This window comes from Arvicanthis niloticus, chromosome 22 (assembly GCF_011762505.2).
Source record: "Arvicanthis niloticus isolate mArvNil1 chromosome 22, mArvNil1.pat.X, whole genome shotgun sequence".
Lineage (NCBI taxonomy): Eukaryota > Metazoa > Chordata > Mammalia > Rodentia > Muridae > Arvicanthis > Arvicanthis niloticus.
This window is the reverse complement of record NC_133429.1, coordinates 38135503-38160385: the sequence shown is the minus strand read 5'-3', so window position 1 is coordinate 38160385 and position 24883 is coordinate 38135503. Positions and strand designations below refer to the sequence as shown.

The 24883-nt window shown below is 44.3% G+C and overlaps 1 protein-coding gene across 2 annotated transcripts in view; it reads right to left on the bottom strand.

Moving 5' to 3' along the window:
• The window catches only part of Ptprb (protein tyrosine phosphatase receptor type B), a 108769-nt gene that overhangs the window by 12607 nt on the left and 71279 nt on the right, over positions 1–24883 (bottom strand). For both annotated transcript variants that reach the window (XM_076920258.1, XM_076920259.1), the window contains 15 exons: positions 24778–24883; positions 23276–23557; positions 20950–21228; positions 20257–20406; positions 17027–17270; positions 12294–12400; positions 9338–9437; positions 8344–8427; positions 8230–8247; positions 8021–8102; positions 7087–7177; positions 6347–6423; positions 4124–4258; positions 2422–2544; positions 1727–1890 (listed from right to left, as the gene is read on the bottom strand). The exon at positions 24778–24883 is cut by the window's right edge and continues 158 nt beyond it. In XM_076920258.1, coding sequence (XP_076776373.1) covers positions 1727–1890; positions 2422–2544; positions 4124–4258; positions 6347–6423; positions 7087–7177; positions 8021–8102; positions 8230–8247; positions 8344–8427; positions 9338–9437; positions 12294–12400; positions 17027–17270; positions 20257–20406; positions 20950–21228; positions 23276–23557; positions 24778–24883 — 2042 coding nt within the window. The remainder of the gene's footprint in view (positions 1–1726; positions 1891–2421; positions 2545–4123; positions 4259–6346; positions 6424–7086; positions 7178–8020; positions 8103–8229; positions 8248–8343; positions 8428–9337; positions 9438–12293; positions 12401–17026; positions 17271–20256; positions 20407–20949; positions 21229–23275; positions 23558–24777) is intronic.

Below are 24883 nucleotides of genomic sequence, written 5' to 3'. Positions count from 1 at the left end.
GAGACGCCTGAGTGTTTCATATTCCCATTAAGGCACTGGGGGCCAAAGACATATAAAAGCAGGGTTCCTAAGGTGTGGGGCTGCTGGGGAGAAATGAACACTCTTGACATTTCTTTTACTGTGGTAATTTAATTCTCTGCCCCTTATTTATTGGTGCCGTTCAGTGAGGGCTATCACAGTGTGCTGCACACATTAGTTAGCTAAACATCAGGCTCCCAGAGAGAGAAAGGTGGCTTGTTAAGTTGATTTTATGGACAGATGAACTGAAGCAAAGAAAAGTCAAGAGAGAGAAAGAAATTTAAGAGCAGAAATCGGTTACAGACAGCTGGAGTGAGAGTTAGATCGGTCCCTTTGCCTGTCTCTTGTCTGTCTTCCTCCATGCGAGGACACAACTTTCTATTCTCTGGAGGACACACATGGCTTCTGAGACTATGTTCTTATAAGACACCGTCTGTCTGTGGCTTGATCTTGAAGCTTCCAGAGTTGAGAAACGTACATTTCTGTTGTTTGGAAGTTACCCGGTCTGCGGTATTTTGTTATAGCATCAACAACGGACACAAACATGCTACTAGACCCGGAGGGAGGTCTAGGGCAGGAAGCTTGAAAGGTGGATAGTGTTTATTCAGGTGGTAGAGAGAGAAAGTCATCTCAGGGAGTTAAAAATAACAGGAAGCAGAAATAAGCCTCTGCATCAGACTCAGAAAGAAAATTGACATGTTTTCTCTTATTTGCAGGACCTTGGTGAAAACTCGCATGAGGTGTTTTGCGTGGGAAACATGGTTTCAGGCATGGGACACTTGACGCTCAGCTGGCGGTGCTCTTTGGGTGGGTTTAGAATGTGGTTATTCATAGCCACGCCCCACTTCCTGTTTACTCTCTGCTTCTTGTTTATAGTTCAACACGTAAGCTCTCAGCACGCTGTTGCAACCGCCGCCGCCGCCGTGCTGCTGCGAGCTGCCACACGGTCCCTGCCATCGCGGAGTCTAAACCTCTGCAACCATAAGCCCAAATAAACTCTTTCTCCCATAAGTTGCTCATGGTGTTTTATCATAGCAATAGAAAAGTAACGCACACATTATACATGCACGTGTGTGTGAATGTGTGTGTGTGTTCGCGCATGTGTGTGAGTGTGTGTAATTACACTAGAAAGGGAGCCACGAGAAGGGAGACAATAATCTTAGGAAGAAGTTAATAACGGAGTAGGCGGGATATGAAAGCCCAAGGGATAAGGAGGGAACCCACCAGAGGAAGGCAGGGATACGGCAGGCAGAGATCTGTGGAGGAGGAAAACACACAGAAGTAAAGCACAAGGACTCATATGTATGGAAATGTGACAATGAAACCTATTGGCTTGTATGACAACTTAAGGAAAGATTAATTTTAAAAACTGGATGGGAGTAAAACAAAAGAATAAACTTGTAGAGTCAACTTCTTGACTAAAATGGGAGACGAAGAGACGAGACACTGGACCATAGGTGTGATGGGGCCGTTATGGGAGACATGGAAGTCACTTAGGGATGCTTTATTTCATGCCGTAGGAAAGTGAACAAGAAGAGAGCGAGGGGGGGAGCTGAGTGGGCGGTGAAGAGAAGGAAGTTAGAAGAGGGAGAAGACCGAAGGGTGAGGTGGGGTTGGTGTGGAGAAATCTTCAGGGGCCTCTGCCTTGTTTCTGGCTCCTACACACACCGCCTGCCTCCACCATGACCGTCCCTCACATTGCCCGTACCTGCAGTGCACTACGGTGGGCCCGGCCCCCGGGCTTCGATTGATGTAGTCCCTGACGGTCCTCACAAACTGGATCAGGGACTGGGTGGTCTCCGGGACCCCATGGTCTGGCCACACTGTGTAGTGAAAGTGACGGATGAGTCTGTGTGCATCCAGCTGTTCTTCCTGCAAGTGTGGAGAGCAGGCGATGAGAGAATCAACCGAGCAAACCTCAAACGACAGCCTCTGACAGCTGGTCGCACAGGCTGTGGTCTGAAACTACAGGGTGTGGACCAGCAAAAGCAAGATTTACAGAGCCCTTCTTTGTCAGTTGGGTTTTCCTTCCCCTCCTCTCCCCTCCCCTCCCCTCCTTTCCCTTCCTCCTTTCCTTCCCTCCCCCCTCCCTTCCTTTCCCTTCCCTTCTTCCTCCCCTCCCTTCCTTTCCTTCCCCTTCCTCCTTTCCTTTCCTCCCCTCCCCTCCCTTCCTTTCCTTCCCCTTCCTCCTTTCCTCCCCTCCCCTCCCCTCTCCTCCTCTCCCCTTCCCTTTCCTTCTATGAGACAGGGTGTCATGTAGCCCAGGCTTGTCCCACACTCTCTAGATATTTGAGACTGACCTTGAACTTGTCTCTGCCTCCCAAATGCTGGGATTCCAGATATATCCCACAGTACCTGGCTCCTAAGTTGGGTTTTAAAATGAAGTTAAGCAAACCAACGTACACTGCATATCTTAAACTCCCTGATGGTCCACTCAGGGAGCACAGACTCTGAGACCATCTGTAGGATGAGATCACCATAATAGAGGGGGTCCTGGTCTGCTGGCCAGTAATGGTCACACTTTACCTAGAAGAGAACACACAGGAGAAGGTAAGTCTGGAAATGTGATGTGAGACGGGTCTGAACTCTCCCCCTTAAAATCCCCGAGTTAGGGAGCCAGCCCAGCTGCTAAAACAACATGACAACATGATGGTTTACTTTCTGTTAACCTCATGGCCAGGGACAAAGGCAGCTACTGCTCCAAGGGACAACGAGAAACTTCCCCCAAAGCAGGTCCTTCACTCTTGGGACAGCTTGAGAATTTTTTTTTCCTTAATGATTTCCTCAGTGTCCTGGCCCCACCAACTGACAAACAGTGACTTAAAAAAATTCCTATTCTTGGGCTGAGAGGCCTTGTACCCAAGGCCTGGAATTCCATCCCCAAGAACTTCAGAGAGACGGGGGAAGTGTTCTCTCTGAAGCCCTAACCACAAAGAGGAAGGCATCGTCTCTCTGGATTTAATTTGCTCACCCTCTATCTTTATTTTATTTTTAAATCACTTTCCTTACCTGGGCCATGAGCCAAAGAGATCTTGGAGAAGTGAGAACTTTCAGCTAAACTTGTGTTTGTATGCACAAAGAGATGAGGAAAGAGACCTGTTCTTTATGTTTTGTGGCACATTTTAAATTGATATATTTTGTAAGATGCAAATTCACCCACTACAAATAGGTATTTGCATTTTCATGTGTAGACTTGGGTATCAAGTACTATGGACGTGGCTTTTATTTCACTGTGTGTGGTGAGGCAGGTGGATATACCCACATATGCATATTAAATTTCTGTTCACATGACTGTGTACATATTCTAGTCATCTCACCAACACTTGCAATTACACATATCTCATATAAATATTATCAAAGAAGGCTAGCCTTGCAGAAAAAGACATAAGGTCCTACTTTAGCCAGGATGATAGAAGACGGTCTGGAAATCTACTATACATGTATTAAGCTCTTAACATTTAGTTTTCTTTTTAATCCTAAAAGTAGCCATATAATATAGAAGATTGTAAATAGGGATTATAAATATAAGAGGTTTGAATAACAGTTTATATACATCTTTTACTTTTTTTTTTCGTTTTGTTTTTTGTTTTTGTTTTTCAAGACAGGGTTTCTCTGTGTACTCCTGGCTGTCCTGGCGCTCACTCTGTAGACTAGGCTGGCCTCGAACTCAGAAATCCGCCTGCCTCTGCCTCCCAAGTGCTGGGATTAAAGGCGTGCGCCACCACTGCCCGGCTCTTTTACTTTGTGTTTGAAAGAAAAGCCTAAAATACTTCTTTTCTGAGAGGCCCCTCAAGTATGGTAAGATGTCTCTCCTACCCAGACTCTAAAGGACAGAGCAACCACGGGGTCAGGTTTTCTTTCTGCTCATGTTTACTTCTGAGTATCCCAGGCTTCAGGTGCAAACAGCTTTGAATGAAATGTCTCCAAGAATTTAAGAAAGGATCCAGATTCTATTATAACCAAGTGGCTTAAGTCTCTAGTAGCTTTCTCCCATGGTCTCTGCTCGGTTTTGTGGGTGTAACTTTGGATGGGCAGGGAGGATGGACTCCATCAGAACTGACAACAGGAAATCAGAGCCAGGGAGCCAGGAAGGCTCTTTACTCACTCGGCCCTTTTCAACACACTGGGTCACCATGACGATGTTGTGAACGTTTTGTTCCCACGCCATTTTCCAGAAGTCATCCTTGGTGCCCGGAAGCGGTCCCTGCGTGGCAATGTATTCTCGTCTGAAGTTGTTACCCTGTGATGAATTTACAATATGGAGAGTCAGAAACAATGGGCCTCTTCAAAACTGTAAACAAAGAGCTAGATTAGATGATATGGAGGTCTCAGCCAGGCCCCAGAGTTGAGAGGACAATATGAAGCCAATTGTCAAGGCTTGGAGGTAGGAAGGACAGAGGCAAAAGCACTGGACTGTTGTTAAAAGCCACATGCCCCTTAGTCAGCTGGGTCTGTTGTAAAAGTAAATGGAGAAAGATTCCGGCCACAGTATAGGAAATGGTTTTACTCTTGTTTGTGCTTGTGAGCATGTTTAGTGTTTGTGTGTGTCTCTATGTGTACCTGTGTGTATGTGTGTGTTTAGTGTGTGTCTATGTGTACATGTGTATGTGTGTTTAGTGTGTATGTCTATGTGTATCTGTGTGAGTGTTTGGTGTGTGTGTATGTGTTTAGTGTGTTTATGTGTACTTGCATGTGTATGTATGTGTGTTTAGTGTGTGTATGTGTGTGTTTAATGTGTATGTGTCCATGTGCACATCTCTCTCTGTGTGTGTGTTTAGTGTGTGTCTCTATGTGTACCTGTGTGTATATGTATGTGTGTTTAGTGTGTATGTGTATGTATGTGTGTTTAGTGTGTATATGTGTGTGTTTAGTGTGTGTGTGTGTCCATGTGCATGTCTCTCTATCTCTCTTCTGTGTGTGTGTGTGTGTGTGTGTATGTGTGTGTGTGTGTGTGTGACTATTCAGGGGACGGATTTAAGTCTTTTTGGATTATTGACATAACAAGAAATCAGAAAAAGGTGTCCTGCAAAGGAAACTTAATGGAAAACGAGCCACTGATGCCGGGGCTTCTACCAAATAGTGTGCAGAGGGTCTAGACTTTCAAGGATTTGACTTAATGCTAACCATGATGGCCTCGACATTTTTGTTAATTCATTCTTCACTTCAGCAATACAGGATTACCTGTAAGTGTTAGTGGAAGCTCACTGTGTCAACGCCTCCGCTCAAGATCTCTGCATCACGTCAGCTCTGCTGTCCACAACCCAGCCACCCACGCACTGCTTCTCAGCTGGCTAATCTTTATTTATCCTTAGCACCCGGGCTGTTTGACTGAAGTCATCTGTCTCTAATCTCTGCTACCCAGTGTGGTTCTGGCTGGCAGGGATAAGATCATACAGGGGCTTGTTAGAAACGCAAAATCCCAGGCTCTGCCTGTCTCTGCTATAGATGGTGTTGAAGTCTGAATGATGCTGGCGTTCGTTTGTACAGGAGACGCTTGTTCTGGTATTACCAGCACGACACTGCCCGGCGACTCTTCAGTATCTTGACTGTTGAACAGTTCTCTTAGAAAATACGACCCCTTTATATATATCTCAGTGTTTGGATTATAATTATCATTTAATTAGCTAGCATTTATTGAATGTCTAGATGATAATTCGAGGTATTTTCAGGAAAGGAATAAGGGAGTCAATGAGGTGACTGAATTTGCTGTGTCACAGAGACAGCCAGGGACAGAAGTAGAATTCAAATCTGAGTTTTGCTGACCTTTAACGCCTCTTTCTCTGTGGTGCATGTGGGAGGCTGGCAAGACAGAAGCCAGTATCAGATCCCAGAAGCGTGTGTGTGTGTGTGTGTGTGTGTGTGTGTGTGTGTTTGTGTGTGTGTGTGTGTTTGTGTGTGTGTGTGTGTGTTTGTGTGTGTGTGTGTGTGTGTTTGTGTGTGTGTGTGTGTTTGTGTGTGTGTGTGTGTGTTTGCCAAAGGTCCAAGTAACAAGAGGTTGGCCCTTCTGGCATGGCAGCCTTACCCTTGGGGGCCATCTCCCTTGAGCAACTCCAAACTTCCTTATGTCAGGGCCACAGAGTGAATACAACCTTTGAGCATGCATCCTGGGTTTGTAAGAACTGCATCTGACTGTCACCATTGTGAAAAACCCGGCCTTAGCTGTGATTGAACTGAACAGCCTGTATTTTATGCAACCAGACATGGACTTTTAAATTGTGCAAGTGTTTATAGGCAGAAGGGCGGGGCAGCTCAGAAGCAGTTAGCATCTCCTGTGTGTGTGTGTCACCAAAGCGCCATCCTGGGCACTGGGACCTGGGAGTTCACTTACGGGGATGTAACTGGCGTTGATGTAGTCCGAGCAGGGGTCATCATCCACATTGCAGAGCTTCACTCTCGATGCATCATCTGGAAGAGATGTATGGACAGACTTGCTGCCGTGTCTTGGGGTGAATTTCCCATTTGTGCAGTGTGATATTAGATTGTTTATATCTCTGATCCCCACAGAAGCCTCAAGAGAAGTGGTCCTGTCTCTTTTTAATAGGTGGGGCTCCAACAGGGTAACTAACTTAGGCCATGAGCATGAGACACGGGTGGCACATGGCTGATGGGCAGAGGAGACAACGTGAAGCCCAGCTATGGTTTGCAACATTAGACTTGCTGAAAGCGGCAGCCAGCTCTCTCTCACTTCTAGAATGAATGTTTTTGAACTCCCTTCGATTGCTTCTGCCTGATAGGGCAGGCTGCTCTTCTTAAAAATCACTGACTGGAGACTATAAAGTGAGCCTAAGGGAGTCTGCCGGAGCCCTGCTTTCAAGTCTGCTAATTCCCTGAGACCCCAAGGAGAAAGATAAGAAGGATGAGGGGAATGCAACCCGGGTAGCCCTTACCCCTGGGAGAGAAGTGCAGGACCATTTGAATTATTCCTTATTAAATTCATTTAGAGCCCAAGAGTGTACATACCCAACTATGACACACACACACACACACACACACACACACACACACACACACACACTGCTTACATAGGTTTTATTACAGTAGCATCATAAATTCCAACACAAAACTTACAGGGTAATATGTTGTTATATCGATTTTTTCCTCGATTCTCAGGCAAGAGGGCAATGTCACACGATTGGCTTCTACCCACATCTTTTAAGTCCTGTTAGGTTAAAAAAAGTTTGCAATTATATATATATATATTTGTTTTTTTAAAGATTTATTTATTTTTTTATTTATATGAGTACACTGCAGGTGTCTTTGGACACATACTAGAAGAGGAGGGCATTGAATCACATTACAGATGGTTGTGAGCCATCATGTGGTTGCTGGGAATTGGGAATTAAACTCAGGATCTCTGGCAGAGCGGTCAGTGCTCTTAACCACTGAGCCATCTCTCCAGCCTCTCTCTCTCTATATATATATATATATATATATATATATATATATATATATATATGCATATATATATATATGCACACACATATCAATGACTTACACAACGCTTGCGATACATAGTAACATAAAGATATGTACAGGAGTTAGATCTTACAGAACACCAATGATTCTGTATACATAGGCTCTGATCATTTTCCCTCACATGGGAGGTGACCCTAATACCACCCTACAGGGGAGGCTTAGAAATGATAAATGCCATGTTCCAGGACACACATGTGGCAAAGCTGAGACTCATGTTCAAGGCCTGGGTATTCATGTCCAAGCTATGTTGTTCCCAGACGAGCAGATGTCCAGGCTGGGGACCTGAGAGCACTGTGTTGAGACTTCCTCATTCTGTCCCACCATCTAATCCAGAAAGTACACGTTTGCTGTGTGGTTTGAGCTCACACTGGCGTCTGGGGAATAGGTGGAATGCTCTCCAGGGAGCCATTTCAGACACAGTTTGTGCTCTGCAGCGACCTTAAGCATCCCAAATGTGATTTCACGATAACATTCAAGAGGGGGTTCTACGGAGGGGGGCAAAAGCGTCACTGGGCCTGCGCGGTACCTCATATTCCTTGGATAGAAGATAGTTGGAGTCCGCCTGCAGCTTCATGAAATGCCCTTCAAACTGATTTATCTTTATGGGGCTGTAATTAAAAATAAAGCAAGAGGAAAAGGAAGTTACTGGAGAAACAGGGAAAGGTGCTATCACCAGTGCTATCACCAGTCCGAGTTGTATTTCGAAAGCAGATTAATTAATACGTTCTCCCTTACCAAGAGGTCTTCCGGTTGCTGTGTGGCAGACAAAAAAGAAAGAGGGACCTTGTTAGCAAACCTCACAGAATGCCATTTTTCAGTAAACCCCAGTGAAAGAAACTCGACACTTACCCTTTCTGGCCCAGATTCAAATGGACAGACAGAGGCCGATCCCTCCGAATGCTCAGACGGGCAGATGGCCTTTCCCTGCTGTGGCTGAAACACAGGACACACAGTTCTTTATGCTAATTATGTTACTTAGCTTGCACAGCTTCCCCCGTGTATGGTAAGGCTGTGTGCGTGCTCGTACAAAGGTGAAACCTTCAGATTCTGTGGAAGTCTGCCCTCAGCCAACGTCTCTTTGAGGCAAGGCAAAGGAGACATGAACAACATGAAAGGCATCTTTCCTGGCTCAGAAATGCATCTCCAGGCTATCATCACTTACCACACCCAATAAAACTTTCGTTTAACAAAGTCCCTAATCAAAAACAAACAAACAAACAAACAAACAAACAAACAAAAAAAACAGATGCGGCTGCCAAGGGGAAATTCAAAGGGGCGGGGGTGTAGGGGGTGGGGAATCTCAGTGGCCTAAGAGGGTGTGGCAGGGAGAAGTGTATGCTAGCTGTCTCATTCTTTAGTTCTTTCTGAAATTAGGCTGGCTAGGGAATCCCAAGATGCTCACACCAGCCAACCTTTCCAGGGCATCTCAGCAAAGCATGGAGGCACACAGTTTGGAGCAATCTGACTTCACAGAGGCTATGTACCCCAACTGTTTTGCCTGTGCAAATGGATTTTGTTTCATATTTGAGTATCTCTGCTGACGGCCTCTCATTCATTGGTGAGCCCCACCTTACCCCACATCCCACTCCCCCAACCCAACTCCTACCCCCTCCACCCCACCGCTACCCCTGGTCATGAGTCCATCATTGGTGCGTAGAAAGGCTGCAGAGCTGTGAGATGTGGATTCAGAATTTGACTCCTGTTTTTTTTTTTACTAAGGAGACTATGACGATTTAACCTGGAGAAACAAACTGTTTCTCCTTTCAGCCGAAATGGCGGGTTTTTTTTTTAGTAGCATCTCTACATTCGCGATCCTGGTCACTAAAGACATCTTTGTACTTACCTAGCCTTCTGTCTGCAGATGAAGAAGGCAACAAGGGCCACCAGCATGCCAATTAGAAACAGGCCAGCACTCACACCTTCGATAACTCCAAACAAGGGCTCTGCGAGAGATAGCATAGCACAGCCAGAAGCAACAAAGGAAAGGAGAAGAGATGGGTGGTGAGGAGCCAGTTTGACAGCTAGGAAAGTAACATTGTTAATAGCTCCTTTCCAGATGCCCACAGTGAGGTAGTCACTACCTGAAGGCCAGCTGAGATGAAGGGCTGCCCACATCCTGCTATAAGCAGGTTGGATCCAGAGTAAAAGCTCATCAATTTTGGGGAGTTGATGATGTATATATCTCATAAAGATGTGTGGCACTATTATTAGCCTCCTTGTGAAGAATTATACGGTCCCTGGGGTTTTAGAAAATCTAGTCAATCAGTAAGTTATTTTAACAAAAGCTCACTGTCATTATCTTTATTTTTTCTCCTCTTTCCTTTCTTCCTTTCCTCCTCCCTCCCTTCCCCTTCTCCCTCCACCCTCTCCCCATCTCCCCTTCTTTCTTTCTGATTCTGAGAATGAGCTAGCACATGCTATGGTGCCTGGACTGGCATCTTGAATTCCTGGGCTCAGTTCTAGCATCTTTGTACCTTGGATTACAAATGTATACCGTCACACCCAATAAGCAGCAGTCTTATGAATTATAATTAATATACCATAAACTCACCATCTAAATGGCAGGATTCAATGGTTCTTGGTATATACAGTATTTTATACATAGTAGCACAAATAACTTGATAACATTGTAATATCCAATAAAGAGAATCCATATCTATTAGTCATTTTCCCTAGCTGGGGCATAGCTAACTCGCTTTCCATGTGTATAGATATGGCTACTCTGGACATTACATAGAAATTAACTCACAAATAGGTGGCTCTTGTGACTGGCTTTGTTCACTTAGCACAGTGCATTCAAGGCTTATCCAAATCGCATATATGAAGAATTAATTGTTTTTATGGCTAAATAACATCTTGTTGCATGAACACATGATTTTTTTTCATTTTTGTGGTTAAATAAAATTTAAACACATCATAGTTTGTTTACTTGTCCATGGATGTATATTCAAGTTATTTCTACTGCTTTAGAACTTTGAAAGATGCTGCTATGAACTTCATGTGAGGTTCTGTGGGGGAGGGACGTGTTTTTATTTCTCTTCAGTATATACTTAGGAGTTGAACTGCTGAGTCACATGACAGTATATGCTTACAATTTTTAGGAGCTACTAAACTATTTTCTGGGTAACAGCTATTCTGTTTTATAGTCTCTCTCTCTCTCTCTCTCTCTCTCTCTCTCTTTCGAGACAGAGTTTCTCTGTGTAGCCCTGGCTGTCCTGGAACTCACTCAGACTTAGAAATCCGCCTGCCTCTGCCTCCCAAGTGCTGGGATTAAAGGCGTGCGCCACCACTGCCTGGCCTTAAAAGAGTTTGTTTTCTCTCTCTCTCTCTCTCTCTCTCTCTCTCTCTCTCTCTCTCTCTCTCTCTCTGTGTGTGTGTTTTATGGTCTCACAAGCAATGCATGAGGCTCCTTTCACCTAGCAACCTTACACAGCCCGTTGTGGTCAAGGCATGGCATCCTCCTGTGGTTCTGACCTGCACCTCCCTGATGACTAATGATCTCATTTGTGTCTTAGCATCTTGAGCATCTTTGGAACAATCCTCTGTTCATTTTTATTGTAAAATATTTTTAAGGATTTATTTTTGTTTTATGTGTACGAGTGTTTTGCCTGTATGTATGCATAGGTATCATATATGTCTGGTGCCTGAAGAGCCCAGAAGAGGATGTCAGAGCCCTTGCAGCTAGAGTTACAAATGGTTGTGAGCCACCAGGTAGATGCTGGGACTCAAACCCACGCCCTTTGGAAGAGCAGCCAGTGCTCTTAACTGGCAGAGTTATTTGTCATTATCGTTGAATTATATCATCGAAGGTAAGAGTTCATTGTCTACTACTAATGATTTTGCAACCTCGTGTCCTGTGAGTCATCCTTCTCACGTGTTTGATGCTGTCTTTTCAAATATAAAAAGATTTTTATTTGGTGAACCCCAGTCATTTATCTTTTTTTTTCTTCTTTTATGTTTTTTTTTTTTTTTTTTAATTTTACTCAAGAAATCATTTCGTTGATCAAAGTTACACAGTTTTCCTCCTGTGTTTCCTTTGAGAAGTCTTCCTACGGTTTTCCTCTCCTGTTTAGTTTTGTGGAGTAGCCTGTCTTGTGTTCTCCACGCTTGGACATTAGGTCTGTGTATTCCATATTGACTTTCATTCTTCACCGAATCAACACACCTGTTCTCCTTTTAATACGTTTGTGATTAGACTTTGAGTGTTTGCTTTCCTTTATTGAACCACATTTGCTTAACCCTTTCCTTTATTGAACGACACAAACTTTTTTGTTGAGTAATGATAGTTCAGACAGGAAAAAGCTGTGTTTATGAAGTCTCTACTTAACAATGAATTACAGACAAAGACTTCTAAATCCTCTTAGCTGTTTTCTGATCCCTCTTCGGCCTGAGATGGAGGAGATTATCTCTGTATTTGATAGAAACAGATAGGCAGGTCTGAGAGACTCAGCCATCCCTTGTCATATAGCAGGAGAGACCTGCACAGCTCCATCCCCCGCCTCCACTCCCTGTGTAAGCTCCTAATATTGGTGTTTTTGTTCCCTTAAAGTTTTGTTTTTAGTGGAAAAACATCGTGTACTTCCATTTTTTTAAAAGATTAATCTCCTTCTAGCTTGTTTTATAGAACTGGTATAATCTCTCTGATCCACACAATCCACGGTCACGTGGAGATTAAAATCCGAGAGAAAATAAACGTCTCTCCCCACCATCAAGCAAGTCACCACCTCTCCCCACTAAAGACCCCTGTAGGTGACATGGTGACTGGAGGAGGCGTGGGTAGGCAGGAGCATTAGTTTTACCTGATTCCGTGGTGATGGGCATGGAGAAGAAGGTATCCGAATAGAGAGGTTTTGTGAATTCTTTCAAGTCTTCATCAAATAGCTGTGTAAAAGCCCGGATGCTGATCCTGGTGGGGAAAAGTTTATTTAAATGCAAATTGGTAGCCAAGGATGGTAGGATGGGCTGAAGACTGTTCAAGGGGAAACAGGGTGGGTAGCTGGTTGTTCTGTATGCAGGGTGAAATATGAATTATGGAACCAGACAGACATGAGTTCTTACAGTCATTCACTGATTTGCTCATCGAATACTCATCTAGCCTCTACAGAATGCGGGTCGCCCCCCCCTTTTTAGGAGCCAGGGATAATAAGAGGAACAAATCTAAATCGCCATCATCCCAAAACCCCAATCCCAGGGAGGAAGTGAGGCAGTAAACCCATAGATAACAATGTGTTCAGTGATCGTGGGTACCACTGATAAGCAATGAATGTAGAATTCTAAAATTCTAGAATTGTAAAATACAAAACCACTGACAACATCAAGTGTCATTATGGTGATTATCATCAAGATAGGCAGAGTTCTGACTACATAAGGCTATTTAACATGTGGCTCTTCCATGTGTTTTGAGAAGTTATACCTCCCCTTACCAACTGCTCTTAGCTGTGGGGAACCGACAGAAGGCGGCTATTATTCTTGCAGCCATCTTGAGCCATATACCCTGGCAAGAGACTTGATTACAATAGCTTACAACAGCTGAGCACACTCTGATAACATCTTGTTCTAGATACCCAGGATCTTCCCTTGGGTGTGTGAGACTTAAAGGTGTGTGACTTAAGGGTGTGACTTAGAGATCAGATTTAGAGACAAGACCTAAGGGCATGACTTAAAGGCATGACTTAAAGGTGTGGCTTAGAAGTGAGACATATAAAAGGCAGAGGCAGACAGAAGAAATTATTATTAAGGATTAGACACTTGGAAAGGGCACTTGGAAGGGAGCTTGGAAAGAAGCTTGGAACTTGGAGGCACTAGGGACTAGGGACTAGGGACTAGGGACTAGGGACTAGGGACTAGGAACTCAAGACTTGGGACTTGGAGAGGAGAAGAGAGACTGAAGAATAAACGGGATTGAATCACACTCTGTCTGGTCTCCATTCTTCGCATCCGTCCTCACTCTCTCTCTTGCTGAACTCCGCCCCACAGACTGGAGCAGCTTGGGGCAGTGTGGGCTCTAACAGTTTAGCCCCCAAGGCTTTTGGCAGTGCAGGTTTCAACATTAATAGAGTGGTCCTCAACATTTTTGGCGCCCAATGTGGGGCAGCTCGGGGGGGGGGGGGGGGGGGGCTCGACACTTAGCCTAGTGTGTCCTCCACAGGACTGAAGTAAGCATATTGGGGAAAAAACCCCAAGAATGTTGAATTCTAGGAAACAAACATATGTACTATGTGTTCTCGAAAGCACACATACATGCCGTGAGATGGTGGAGCCTTGGGAATGTGAGATTCTCCAGGGTTCAACTTGGCTCACTTCTTTGTCCATGAACATTGGATGAGCCATTTTGTGCTAAGGATTTGGTGCAGTGTTTTGTAACCAATGAGATGTCTGTCTCCCTGGTTACACTGAACTCTTGAAGTCCAGTGAAGAGGGCAAGCACTTTCTTAGAGGAATAGGAGCCATGGGCAAAACTCAAGATTCGAAGGACATTGGGCTAGGGGCCGTCAGTGAAGCAGGGGCGAATATCACCACCCAGTACTGGCTAGCGGGTATGGTGTGGAGCTGGCCTAAGGGTGAGCTGGCTTTGTAAGCAGGAGGGGAAAGATCATAAAAATGAATTTCAAAGATTCAGAGATATAGGTGAGCCATGAGGCAGGGATATGGATGGAGTGAGGGTTTAGCCAATGGTAGGACAGGAGCTAGGAGGTTTGATCCGCCACACATGTGACTCTTCTGGGCAACTCCGAGATGATGTGCAGATGGGGAAGGTAAGGCCTAGAGAGCTAGGCTACTGCATATAACGTGACACAGCTAGAAAGTAGCAGAGCTGGAACCCGAATGTTGGGGCTTCTTCCAGGGCCGCGGCACCTGCTGTGGATAGGAAAAGTGTGCCCTGGGATATTGCTAGCCCTGGTCCAGACATAATCATCCATAGTTTCTTATTTGCCCTTCTTGTAAAATGTTGTACCCAGGCCCCCTCTTGCAGATTTGCTCTCTTCTATTTCAGTTACCTAGTCAACTGTGGCCCCAAAAATATTACATGGAAAATTCCAGAAATAATTTCAAAATTGTACTCTGTATGCCATTCTGAATGGCATGACAGAATCTCTGTTTTAACCGGAGTATGAAATATTCTTTCATTCAGCATTTCCACATGCTTGTGTGTAGGCACACGTATGTGCAGGCGTGTGCATTCCTGTGTAGAGGCATGTGTGGAGGCCAGAGGACACTCTCGGGAGCTATTTTCCTTGTGGATTTTGTCATTGTTGAGATAGGGTCCCTCTTTGATCTGGGGTTTACAGACTTCAGCTAGGCTGGCTGACAATGAGCTTCAGAAAAGATGTCTTCTTATCTCCATTTTTCCAGCTCTGGGATCACGTACCCCACTCAGCCTGGCTTTTGTATGTAGCTGCTGGGGATCAACCTGAGGTCCCACTGCTTGCCTGGCAAGCACCTCACAGAGCCAGCTCCCTCACCCCATACCATGTTACTCAGTAGTCATCCGTTTGTTTAGTTTTGGTGTTGTCTTTTTGAGACAGGATCTTATGTAGCCTAGTTTGGGCTCAAACTCGCTATGTAGCCCAGGCTGTCCTTGAATCCTTGATCCTCCTGCCTCCACATCAAAAATGCTCATGTTAAAGGCTTTTTCCACCACATGTTATCTCAAGCCATCATCTTGTGATCAGATGGGCTGTCACATACCCCAGTTGTTTATGTTAAAGAAACCTTCACTCTTATTTATCGTGCTCCCAAATGCCGAGTGGTAGTGCCGGCAGGTCACATATACTAAAGAGAAACTCTCGTTAGTTTAAAATGTGAATGCTGTTGATTTAATAAGGAAAGGAATCGTCTGCTGAGCTTAAGGATCTTTACCGAGAGTTGACCTGATATGTGTGTGTCCAGTAGTTCACAAACAGGGAATGAGAAGCGCTAGTTAAAATGGAAAAAGGCTTGAGATCGTGGGGTTCACTACTTTCTGTATCCGAAGCAGACACTAGTTCTTTGGCCAAAGAGAGGTACTTTACCAGTTATGTTCTCTCCTTCTCTAACTGAATGGGTTACAACCTGTAGGTCATGACCCCCAAAAGACCATGGGAGAAACACAGATGCTTACATTACAGTTCATCACAGTGGCAAAATGACAGCTATGAAGTAGCGATGAAGTCATTTTATAGTCGGGGGTCACCACAGCAGGAGGAACTGCATTAAAACGTCCCAGCATTAGGAAGGCTGAGAACCATTGCTCTAAGCTACCGAACAGACACAGTCCCAGCCGTTCACTTCTGTAGGAGAACAGTTTGCAGGAGGACTCAGCTCAGTTTCTTTGAACCCAAGTAACCAAGAAGCTGAGGGCTCTCTCGACTCTTACAGAGACTTGGAGGGTCCTGGTTTCTGATCTTGTTTCAGCTTCTTGCCTCCCCTAATAACTGATTTCCTTTATGTCAACCCACAGGCTTTTCTGAAGTTTAGATTCCTGGAGGTAATAACAAGCTTGTGAAGAATCCTGACGGTTACATGGAGTTCCTGCCCCAAACGAGTCTTTTGTTTTAGGGAAACCATCTGCTTGCCTTTGCTGGTGTGTGTGTGTGTGTGTGTGTGTGTGTGTGTGTGTGTGTGTGTGCGCGCACGTGCGCATGACAAAGAACTCTCTTAGGTGTGATAATATGGTCCCTTTTGGGAATTGGCAGAAAAAAAATTCTACTTGGTAACAGAAGTGGTACGCAAAATATGAAAGAGTCAGTAAGACCTTGACCCTCATCAACCAGGATGCACAATGGCTCACAGGAATGACCGGCTGCCATGTTGACTGGATTATCAGATTTGCCACAATGCCCAACATGGAATGTCCATTCCTTGAGAAAAAAAAATTCCGATGTCTGTGGCCTTATCACCCAAGACAGGAGCTTTGGTTTCCTTTCTCTTGAGCATGCTATTTGGGGTGCCTCTATTTGCTTTTGGAAATACAATGGAGAATATAAGAACCCCACACATTCCTGCTGCTGGCTGCAGCTGTGCTTTCTGGGGACCAACGGCAAACAGCTGCTCCATTCATCTGCCACCTCGGAGGGAGGAACAGGTGTTTCCATTCATTCAGGGCTCCCTTCAAGAGTTCTGCCTGGACCACAGAGCACTTTCATGTTTACACACCGTCGAGAGTAAGTATAATTGTCAGTCTCATTATAAGTGTATGGTAGTGCTTCATACTGTTTGGGTCTCCCTTAAACTCAGTCTATTCGAAGATTTCACAACAGTGAGCACCGTAAATTACTTGCCAAAGCAGTTGCAGGATTAAAAACAATCTGTTAAAAGCCCCCAGCACGTCACACGATGAATTGGAGCTTTTGTACAATGTTGAAAACCCTCTTTGCACGTTACCTGTGAAGGGAGGCAGGAGCCCACCTTTTATAAATTACTCTCTATAATATAGAGTACTCACGACGAGCAGGCCATTACTCTACAGGAGCTCACAGGCAGTTGGAACATGGGAGCTGAATACCTCATGACACGGCACGTCTCCCTAGCAAACGGCAGCAATGCATCTCACCTGTAGGCCGTGTGTGGCTTCAGTGGTCCATCGCAGAACTTTTGCTGACTGGGATCACATTTGCCACCGAGGCTGTCCATCTCTGCTCCAAGCTTAATGTTAAAACTTTTAGAGCTGCTGTCGGGACTTTCAGCACATTTGCTGGCAAAATAGTTGGTCTGGTAGACGTGGATGGAGGCATTGTGTCTATAGTCCAGGTAGGAAGGGAGAGGATGCTGTTGTTCTGGTTTCAACTCATCCATGCCTGTAGGAGAAAACTCACAGTTAAAGATGTGTGTGTGTGTGTGTGTGTGTGTGAGTGTGTGTGTGCGTGTGTGTGTGAGTGTGTGTGTGTGCGCGTGCGTGTGTGTGTGTGTACGTGTGTGTGAGTGTGTGTGTGTGTGCGCGCGCGTGCGTGCGTGTGTGTGTGTGCGCGCGTGCGTGCGCGTTTGTGTGTGTGTGTGTGTGTGTGTGTATGCACGCGCACATGTGTATGTGTTAATTGAGTCCTAGGTTCCTCGAGCTACAAGCTCATTCATTCTCTTTGGTTATCCCATAATACAGATTCTGTGATCTCAAAAGATGCTACAAAGCTGTTTTTCTAAACTACGTATAAATAATTTCATCATTACACATGTGCCCAAACAGTTCCCTAGAATATCAGATCAACCGACCACATCAAAGAATAACACGCGCCAAAGCTCCAGAAGAGGCCAACTCTTCACCAAGAGAGCGAGGCTATTTAATAATCCCTTCCCTTTACCTCATCCGACTCATTGTAGTTGCAAAAACTCAAATGACCTGGGAGACAGGGAAGAGATAAGAAAAATCAAGCCCCAAGGTGGAGTGCTTGTCCCCTAAGGACATGCATATCCAGAGTCTTCTTACTGCTCTGTTATCTCGAGTACAATTTGATCCTGGCTCAAAATGTGTCTGCTCCCTCTGAACACTTCCCAGAACACCCTCCTTATCCACCCAGCCTGCTGAGCGTTTAGATACTGTAATTAGTTTTGATGTTGCGTAAGGGGAGAAAAAGTATAATAAGGAAATAAGGAAAATATTGGAGAGATGGGATTCTGTCTCCAATGTCCTTCAAGAAGTGTGTGTATTTCAGCATCTTGGACTTTATTCAGTAAGATCTGCTCACAGTGAGTATATCTTAGATTTTTTTTTCTGATTTGTTAGCATTTATTTATCTGTATCTGGGGAAGATACAGGGTATTGTGGGTAGAGAAGGAATGGGCCAGGAGAGATTCACATAATTGAGGTCCTCCCAATATTATATTCTGAGCTCCCATTCAGAAGGCTCTAGACAAAGACTTCTGGTTTGTGTTTACTTCTCTCTCTTCCTAAGGACCCTACTGAAACCCTGAAGCACCTTTCAAAAGGTTCTCCGGATCCCTCCTTTTACACATCTCTTCTGTCATGCTCTTTAGCTAGTAGAGCCCCCTTTGGACCAATGTAGTTAAGTCCCAGATGACATATGACCTTCTTCAGTTGGCTGGGTTTTGTTGTCAATTAACCTTTCCTGAAATGGAGATATTATTTTGTTGGCAATAGTTGAAAATGAATATTGCATTTAGGATGAGTGTATATGGATGGATTGCTATCATTGGGTACCAAGGGATCATCGCTCAACTCTGTGGACACCAATACCAGAAAAAACTCTTCTGGCTATGGAGCACAGGGTTGGCTGCTCGGCCAGTGTGAGATTTTTGGTCACTGCCCTAGATGCATGTAGAAACACACAATCTCCATTGCTGCCTAATTAAAGTCTATTCACGGCTCACAAATTTATCTCCAATTCCAGGGTGTGAGGAAACCGGGGATGCATCATTGACCCTTGAAATTATTTAATTAATTATGCATAACCAATTTAGTACAACTAAATAGGATGTGAAACCATATAGACTGTTAAATACCCACTGAAACTAAAATATCATTTAGTCTAGAAATTGTTCCAGCACTTGCCATATTAAAAAAACCCCTCTTTACCTGCAAATGGTTCAAAATTTGTCAGAGATGCTTAGGGAAATTCATGTATGTATAGCACCTTAAATAATCTGAGAAACATAAGGAAGATGAAATAGACTGATATCCCTGTGCACACTGCATTCCTTTTGGAGACTTAACACTTAATACCTAAACAGCAAACACATACTTGAATACACGTAACTCCAACCCAGCACCTCCTACAGGTGTTTTGACAGAATGTGTTGATAATAAACTCTAAAGGTCACAGCTCAGTTGTGTACAATGGTGTGACAGTTCTTTGTCCAGTCTGTGGAAACTGGGTCATCCATGCACTTTCTACAAAACCACATAATGAAATAAACTGTTAAAAATTAAGACGTGGGTATGGTAAAATTATGTGTGTGCAATCCCAACACTGTGGAGAAACTAAGGCAAGAGACTCATGAGTTTGAGGTTAGCCTGGGCTACAAAGTGAGGGAAAGATCAAACCAAGCTACATTAAAAAAAAAACAAAAACCAAAAAAACAGGCAAACAAAGCAACAACAACAACCTAAAAAATCCTGTCACCCAAAACAAGCAACTCAAGATCAAGCAAACGGAACTCAGAAAAACTACCTCCGTGAAGTAGTGGTATTTCAAATGGACATCTTTTCTCTCTTGTAAGCTTTTGGGAATTTTTATGAATTGATGCATAGTCCGGGAGCATGTGCCTGTCAAGGGTACTTCGTATAAAGGGAGACAGATGAAAGGTATTGTGATATATTTCTACTTAATGGCAGAATTAAAAATGAGAGAAAGAAAGAGTAGACAAAATTGATGGGTAATCAAGATGTATTGTGTTTGGTAAATAGTAATGGCTCTAAAAATAATTGATCTCTACATTTTTTTTCCTTATATAGGTCTTACTACATAGTATAGGATGGTCTTGAACTCATAGTAGTCCTCCTGTCTCAGCCTCTTAAGCACAAGGTTTGTAAGTGTGGGCAACTCTTTTCAACTCAATAATTATTTTTTATTATTTGTTTATTATTATTATTTGTTATCTTTATTATTCTTCTTGCTCTTAATCATTATGCCTAAAGTCAACAGGGTTCATTGCCAAAGGACCCTCGGGGCCGTTTTACTTATAACGATCTCCCCATATCCAGCAGAAATAGAACTGAGTATTAAGAATTTAATTTTCTACTCTTCAAACTTTCTCATCGACGGAGCGCTCTCATGGCCTTTTAAGAAGTCAATTCCATGTCTTCGAGTTCGTTAACTCATCACTACTTACCGTCAGCCTCTCTCACCACCACAGCGAAGTATTTAACAGCGCCATTGGTGTCGCTGAACCAGCTGCAGTTGACAGTAAAGTTGATGGAAGATTTGCTGATCAGGACATCCTTTTCATTCACACGGATATGTGGAGGTGGTGGAGGAGGGCCTGGAAAAGAAGGGAAGGCGTCAAGAAGGGTCACAGATGCTTTCTCCTCTCAAACAGGTCAGAGAGGTGAAGGTGTGTTGCCGTCTCTGCCTCTGTGCCCTAGGGAATGTGTGATTTCAGCCTCCATGAAGAAAGCCCCCTCCTCTCCTGAAAGGAAGCAGGCAGAGGAAACAATTTGCAAGCGGCACATTGGCACATTAAACATGATGAAAGAGGTGTCTCCTCTGCAGGATTTCTTCAAGTTGTAGCATCAAATTGCTTAAAAGCCCCACCAGTTATAGACTAACTAGATCGGGTAAGACGATGCAGTTAAATCCCAATTTACTCGGGCACTTTAACAGTGATGCGTTTGTTAATGCAAGACTTTACTCGGAGAATGTCCCCATTTTCCTGGACCCATTCAATCCTCTTCTCCAAGTAATAACAAGACAGGCTTGTGCACATGTGGACTACTGTGTGTAAGCGAACAGAATTGGTGAAAAAAAATGTCCTCTACCCTGTGCAACAGGGGTCCCTCGCAGACCTTTGGGAAGGAACACTTACGGTCTATCATGGTGATTGTGCTGTCTTCAACCACCTCACTGGTCACGCCGGCTGACTGCACCTTGATGGACACCAGGTACCTCTTATGAGGCACTAGCATCATGATGTTGAGCACTGATTTTTCTTTCTCCAGCTTTCTGGAAAACTCAATTTCTTGGGTATCCATTTTGCGGCATTCAATGCTGTAACCATCAAAGTCGGAGTCAGGTGGTATCCAAGAGCAGGCAATGGCCGTGGAGTTCTGGGGGCGGCAATGCAGGTTCTGTATCTTGTCTGGCTCTGTGGGAGCAAGGGGGAGGGAAGAGACACGATTCAGCCGTGTGGAAGACATTTCCTCCGGCACCTCTGAGGATAACGCACTGAGACGTAAACGGATAGTTCCCACAACTTCTTGAATTGCTTTCTGGGGGAAATATTTTTAAGGAGCATCACAGAGATTTTCTGGCTGTTTGACTGCACGTTGGAAAAAAAAAGTTTAAGCTGGGCTGCGGTGGTGCACGTCTTTAATCCAGTGCTCAGGAGGCAGAGGCAAACGGATCTGTGAGTTTGAGGCCAGCCTGGTCTGTAGGGCAAGTTCCAGGAGAGGCAGGGCTACTATCTTGAAAAATCAACCAACTAACCAACCAACCAACCAACCAACCAACCATCCAACCAAACAACCAACCATCCAACCAAACAACCAACCATCCAACCAAACAACCAAACAAAACCAACCAGCCAACCAACCAACCACCACCACCACCAACAAAAACCCATCTAACGTTAAAATTGGACCACTGAGATGTCTCAACAGGTAAAGGTGCTTGCTACCGAGCCTAATGACCAGATTTCAATCCCTGGAATCTGCATGATTATAAAAAGATGGATGACTTCTGCAAGTTGCACTCTGACCTACCCATACTTGTGTGCCATGGCATGCACACACATGAATATTCATGAGAGCACACACAAAAGTAAATAGATAAGTAAATGTAAAAGAACAAGTTAAAAATGCAGCCTGGGGTGTAGCTAGGCAGTTTAGCTTCTATGCTTAGCATATGTAAGACCACGGGTTCTCTCTTCAACACTGTCAACCCAAAACAGCACAATAAAAGCCCTACTCAAAGTCAAAGTACTGTTTCCTTAGAAAATCACCAATGTGCTTTGAAAAACAAGAGTGTGAGTAAAGCAGAACCGGATGGACAGAAGGCGAGGCAAACCCCCAGCCTGAAAGTAACACCTTTACCAATACTTTTGGATAAGTGACTTTCCACCGGCACAGGAGGAAATCAAGAATCTCTCCTTCCTATCGTTATTATAATAAGAGAATGGGGGAAACGCGGACAGCCACCTGGAACACTGGCTGGCGGAGTCATTACTCAGTAAATGTGAACTCTGCTGATGAGGAAAGAATTGCAGTGACTCGTGATCCTCCACGTGCTAACTTCCATCGCCTTTCTCCCTTCTCTCCTACAGAAACCAAGATGGAACCTATCCATGTAGTCTCTGCTGTCTACTTGGAGTAACTTTCCAAAATGTGGCTATGCCTGTGATGTCTCCGGGGCTATGGAGCAGCCTGACTTTGAAATCCTTCATTGATTGCCCTGCAAATAAGCCATTCGGACTAGGTTCTCCTGATGCCTGAGCTCTGCCCAGTTAAGGTTTCTTCTGCTCCTTGGTTGCCACATATCTGTGGTCTCTCAGTGTTTTTTTTATTTTTAAACAATTTTTTAAAATATTCTTTTTAAAAGATTTATTTATTGCATGTATGTGAGTATGCTGTCACTGTCTTCAGACACACCAGAAGAGGGCATCAGACTCCATTACAGGTTGTTGTGAGCCACCATGTGGTAGCTGGGAATTGAACTCAGGACCCTCTGGCAGAGCAGTCAGTGCTCTTAACCACTGAGCCATCTCTCCAGCCCCATCTCTCAGTGTTTTATTTTCTCTACATATTCTCTATTTCTTGTTCCATCTCTACCTGGTGAATTCTGCTTCTCTCTAGGTTTCAATCTAGACGTTTCTTCTTTCGTGAAGCCTCCTTATTTTAGGTGACATGCCTCTGACATGAATTCAGTGATATTTATTTCCCTTTCACATCCAATATACAACTGTCAACAGTACTACTTTTCACCCAAGCTCCATGAGGACAGAGATCACTCCTTTGATGAGTATTGTTGTTAGTGAATTGTTGTTAGCTGAATGAATGAAAAGAATCAAAGAAGAGGCCTACCTGCATCCAAGTCCCGCCATCTCAAATTAAATCATGGATTCAACCCAAACCCTGTAAGAATAATAAGGTCCTCTCATCCTGTCTGAAACCCAAGATAAGAGAAACAAGCCGTACTTGTCCTCACAGACCCAGAAATTGGTTTGCTGTAGGTTTTCCAGGAATCTCCGCTCACAGTCCTGACGCTGAATTGATAGGACCTCCCTGGGCGAAGGCCATGCACAATTCGTCCTTCTGATTTTCTGCTGCTGTAGGGATTGAAGACAGTAAGAGCATCTCCAGGGAGCCACTGCAATTCAAAGTCATTGTAGTCTGTCCAGTCTGGGGGTCCCTTCCAGGTGATGGCCAAGGAGGTGTTTGAAACATCAGCGAATGACAAAAGACTGGGAGGACTTGGGGCTATACATAAAATAAAATGGAAAAAAAATCACATAGTCAGATTTGTGACATAACATAGAGTCAGAACATTGAGTGACGTCAGATCTGCTTTAATGTTCGAAGAGATAACATGTTAATGATAGATGTAGATACTTTTTTTTTATAGTAACTACCATGAGATAAAGCACTATTTAACATCTCATAACCATAGTTTCTTTACAAGGTGCAACTGTACGGGAGTATGCCCCAATGGGTTACGTGTATAGGAAAATATTCCACCATATTTGGAAACAGTAGGGCTGCAGTTCAGAGACAGTGTTGTCCAGTATTAGATCATCTTGTAGACTGGCTCCAAGGTGGGATACAGATATATCTGAGTGCACACAAGGTGTAGCAGCATATAAGAGAGACTAGTCTGTAGCAATGCAATGATGGGCTGTATCGTTATCCCCATTTTTCAGATATGGAAACAGAGGCTGACATGCACCTTGATGCACCTTGCTTCATGCAGGTGAGTGATAGCGCAAACTGAAGAACCTAGTGCTTCTTATGCAAAGCATATCTTGGTTTATCTCATCATGGTGTATATGCATTACGTGGGCATGTGCCCATCTCTCTCTCTGTCTGTTTCTGTCTCTGTCTGTCTCTCTCTCTCTCTCTCTCTGTGTGTGTGTGTGTCTCTCTCTGTCTGTCTCTCTCTCTCCCTCTCTTTCTCCCTCTTCCTCTCCCTCCCCTCTCTCTCTTTGTGTGTGTGTGTGTGTGTGAGAGAGAGAGAGACAGACAGAGACAGAAACAGACAGAGACAGAAAGGGAGGAGTGAGGTGGGGAGGGAAGAAGGGAAAGAGAAGAAGAGAGAGGGGGAGAGACAGAGAGAGCACAAGCCCATGCATATATCTCATGGTACATGTGTGAAGGTCAGAGGACAACCTTGGGTATCAATCTTTGCATTCTTCCTTGATTGAGGCAAAGTCTCTTTGTTGTCTGCCCCTGTGTGTGCCAGGCTGGCTGGCTTACAAGCGTCTCATGTCCCCAACTCCTATCATGCCTTAGGAGGCTACTAGCCTTACAGATATGCTTCCATGATCCACTTCATTTGGGTCCTGGGGATTTTAAATTTAGCTCCTTATGCTTGAGCATCAAGTGCTTTACCCCCTCACCCCTGAACCATTTTATCATTAGAATCACAATTAAGATACATCCTTAGAAGTCACTTTTCACCAGCACTCGACTGGGCTTCTTACCTGTTCTGCCCTCCCCTGTGACTTTATTGCTGAGGTCCCCACTGTGAGTCACCACATACAGGGTGTATTTCCTTCCAGGAATGAGACCTTGAAAACGCCACTCTGT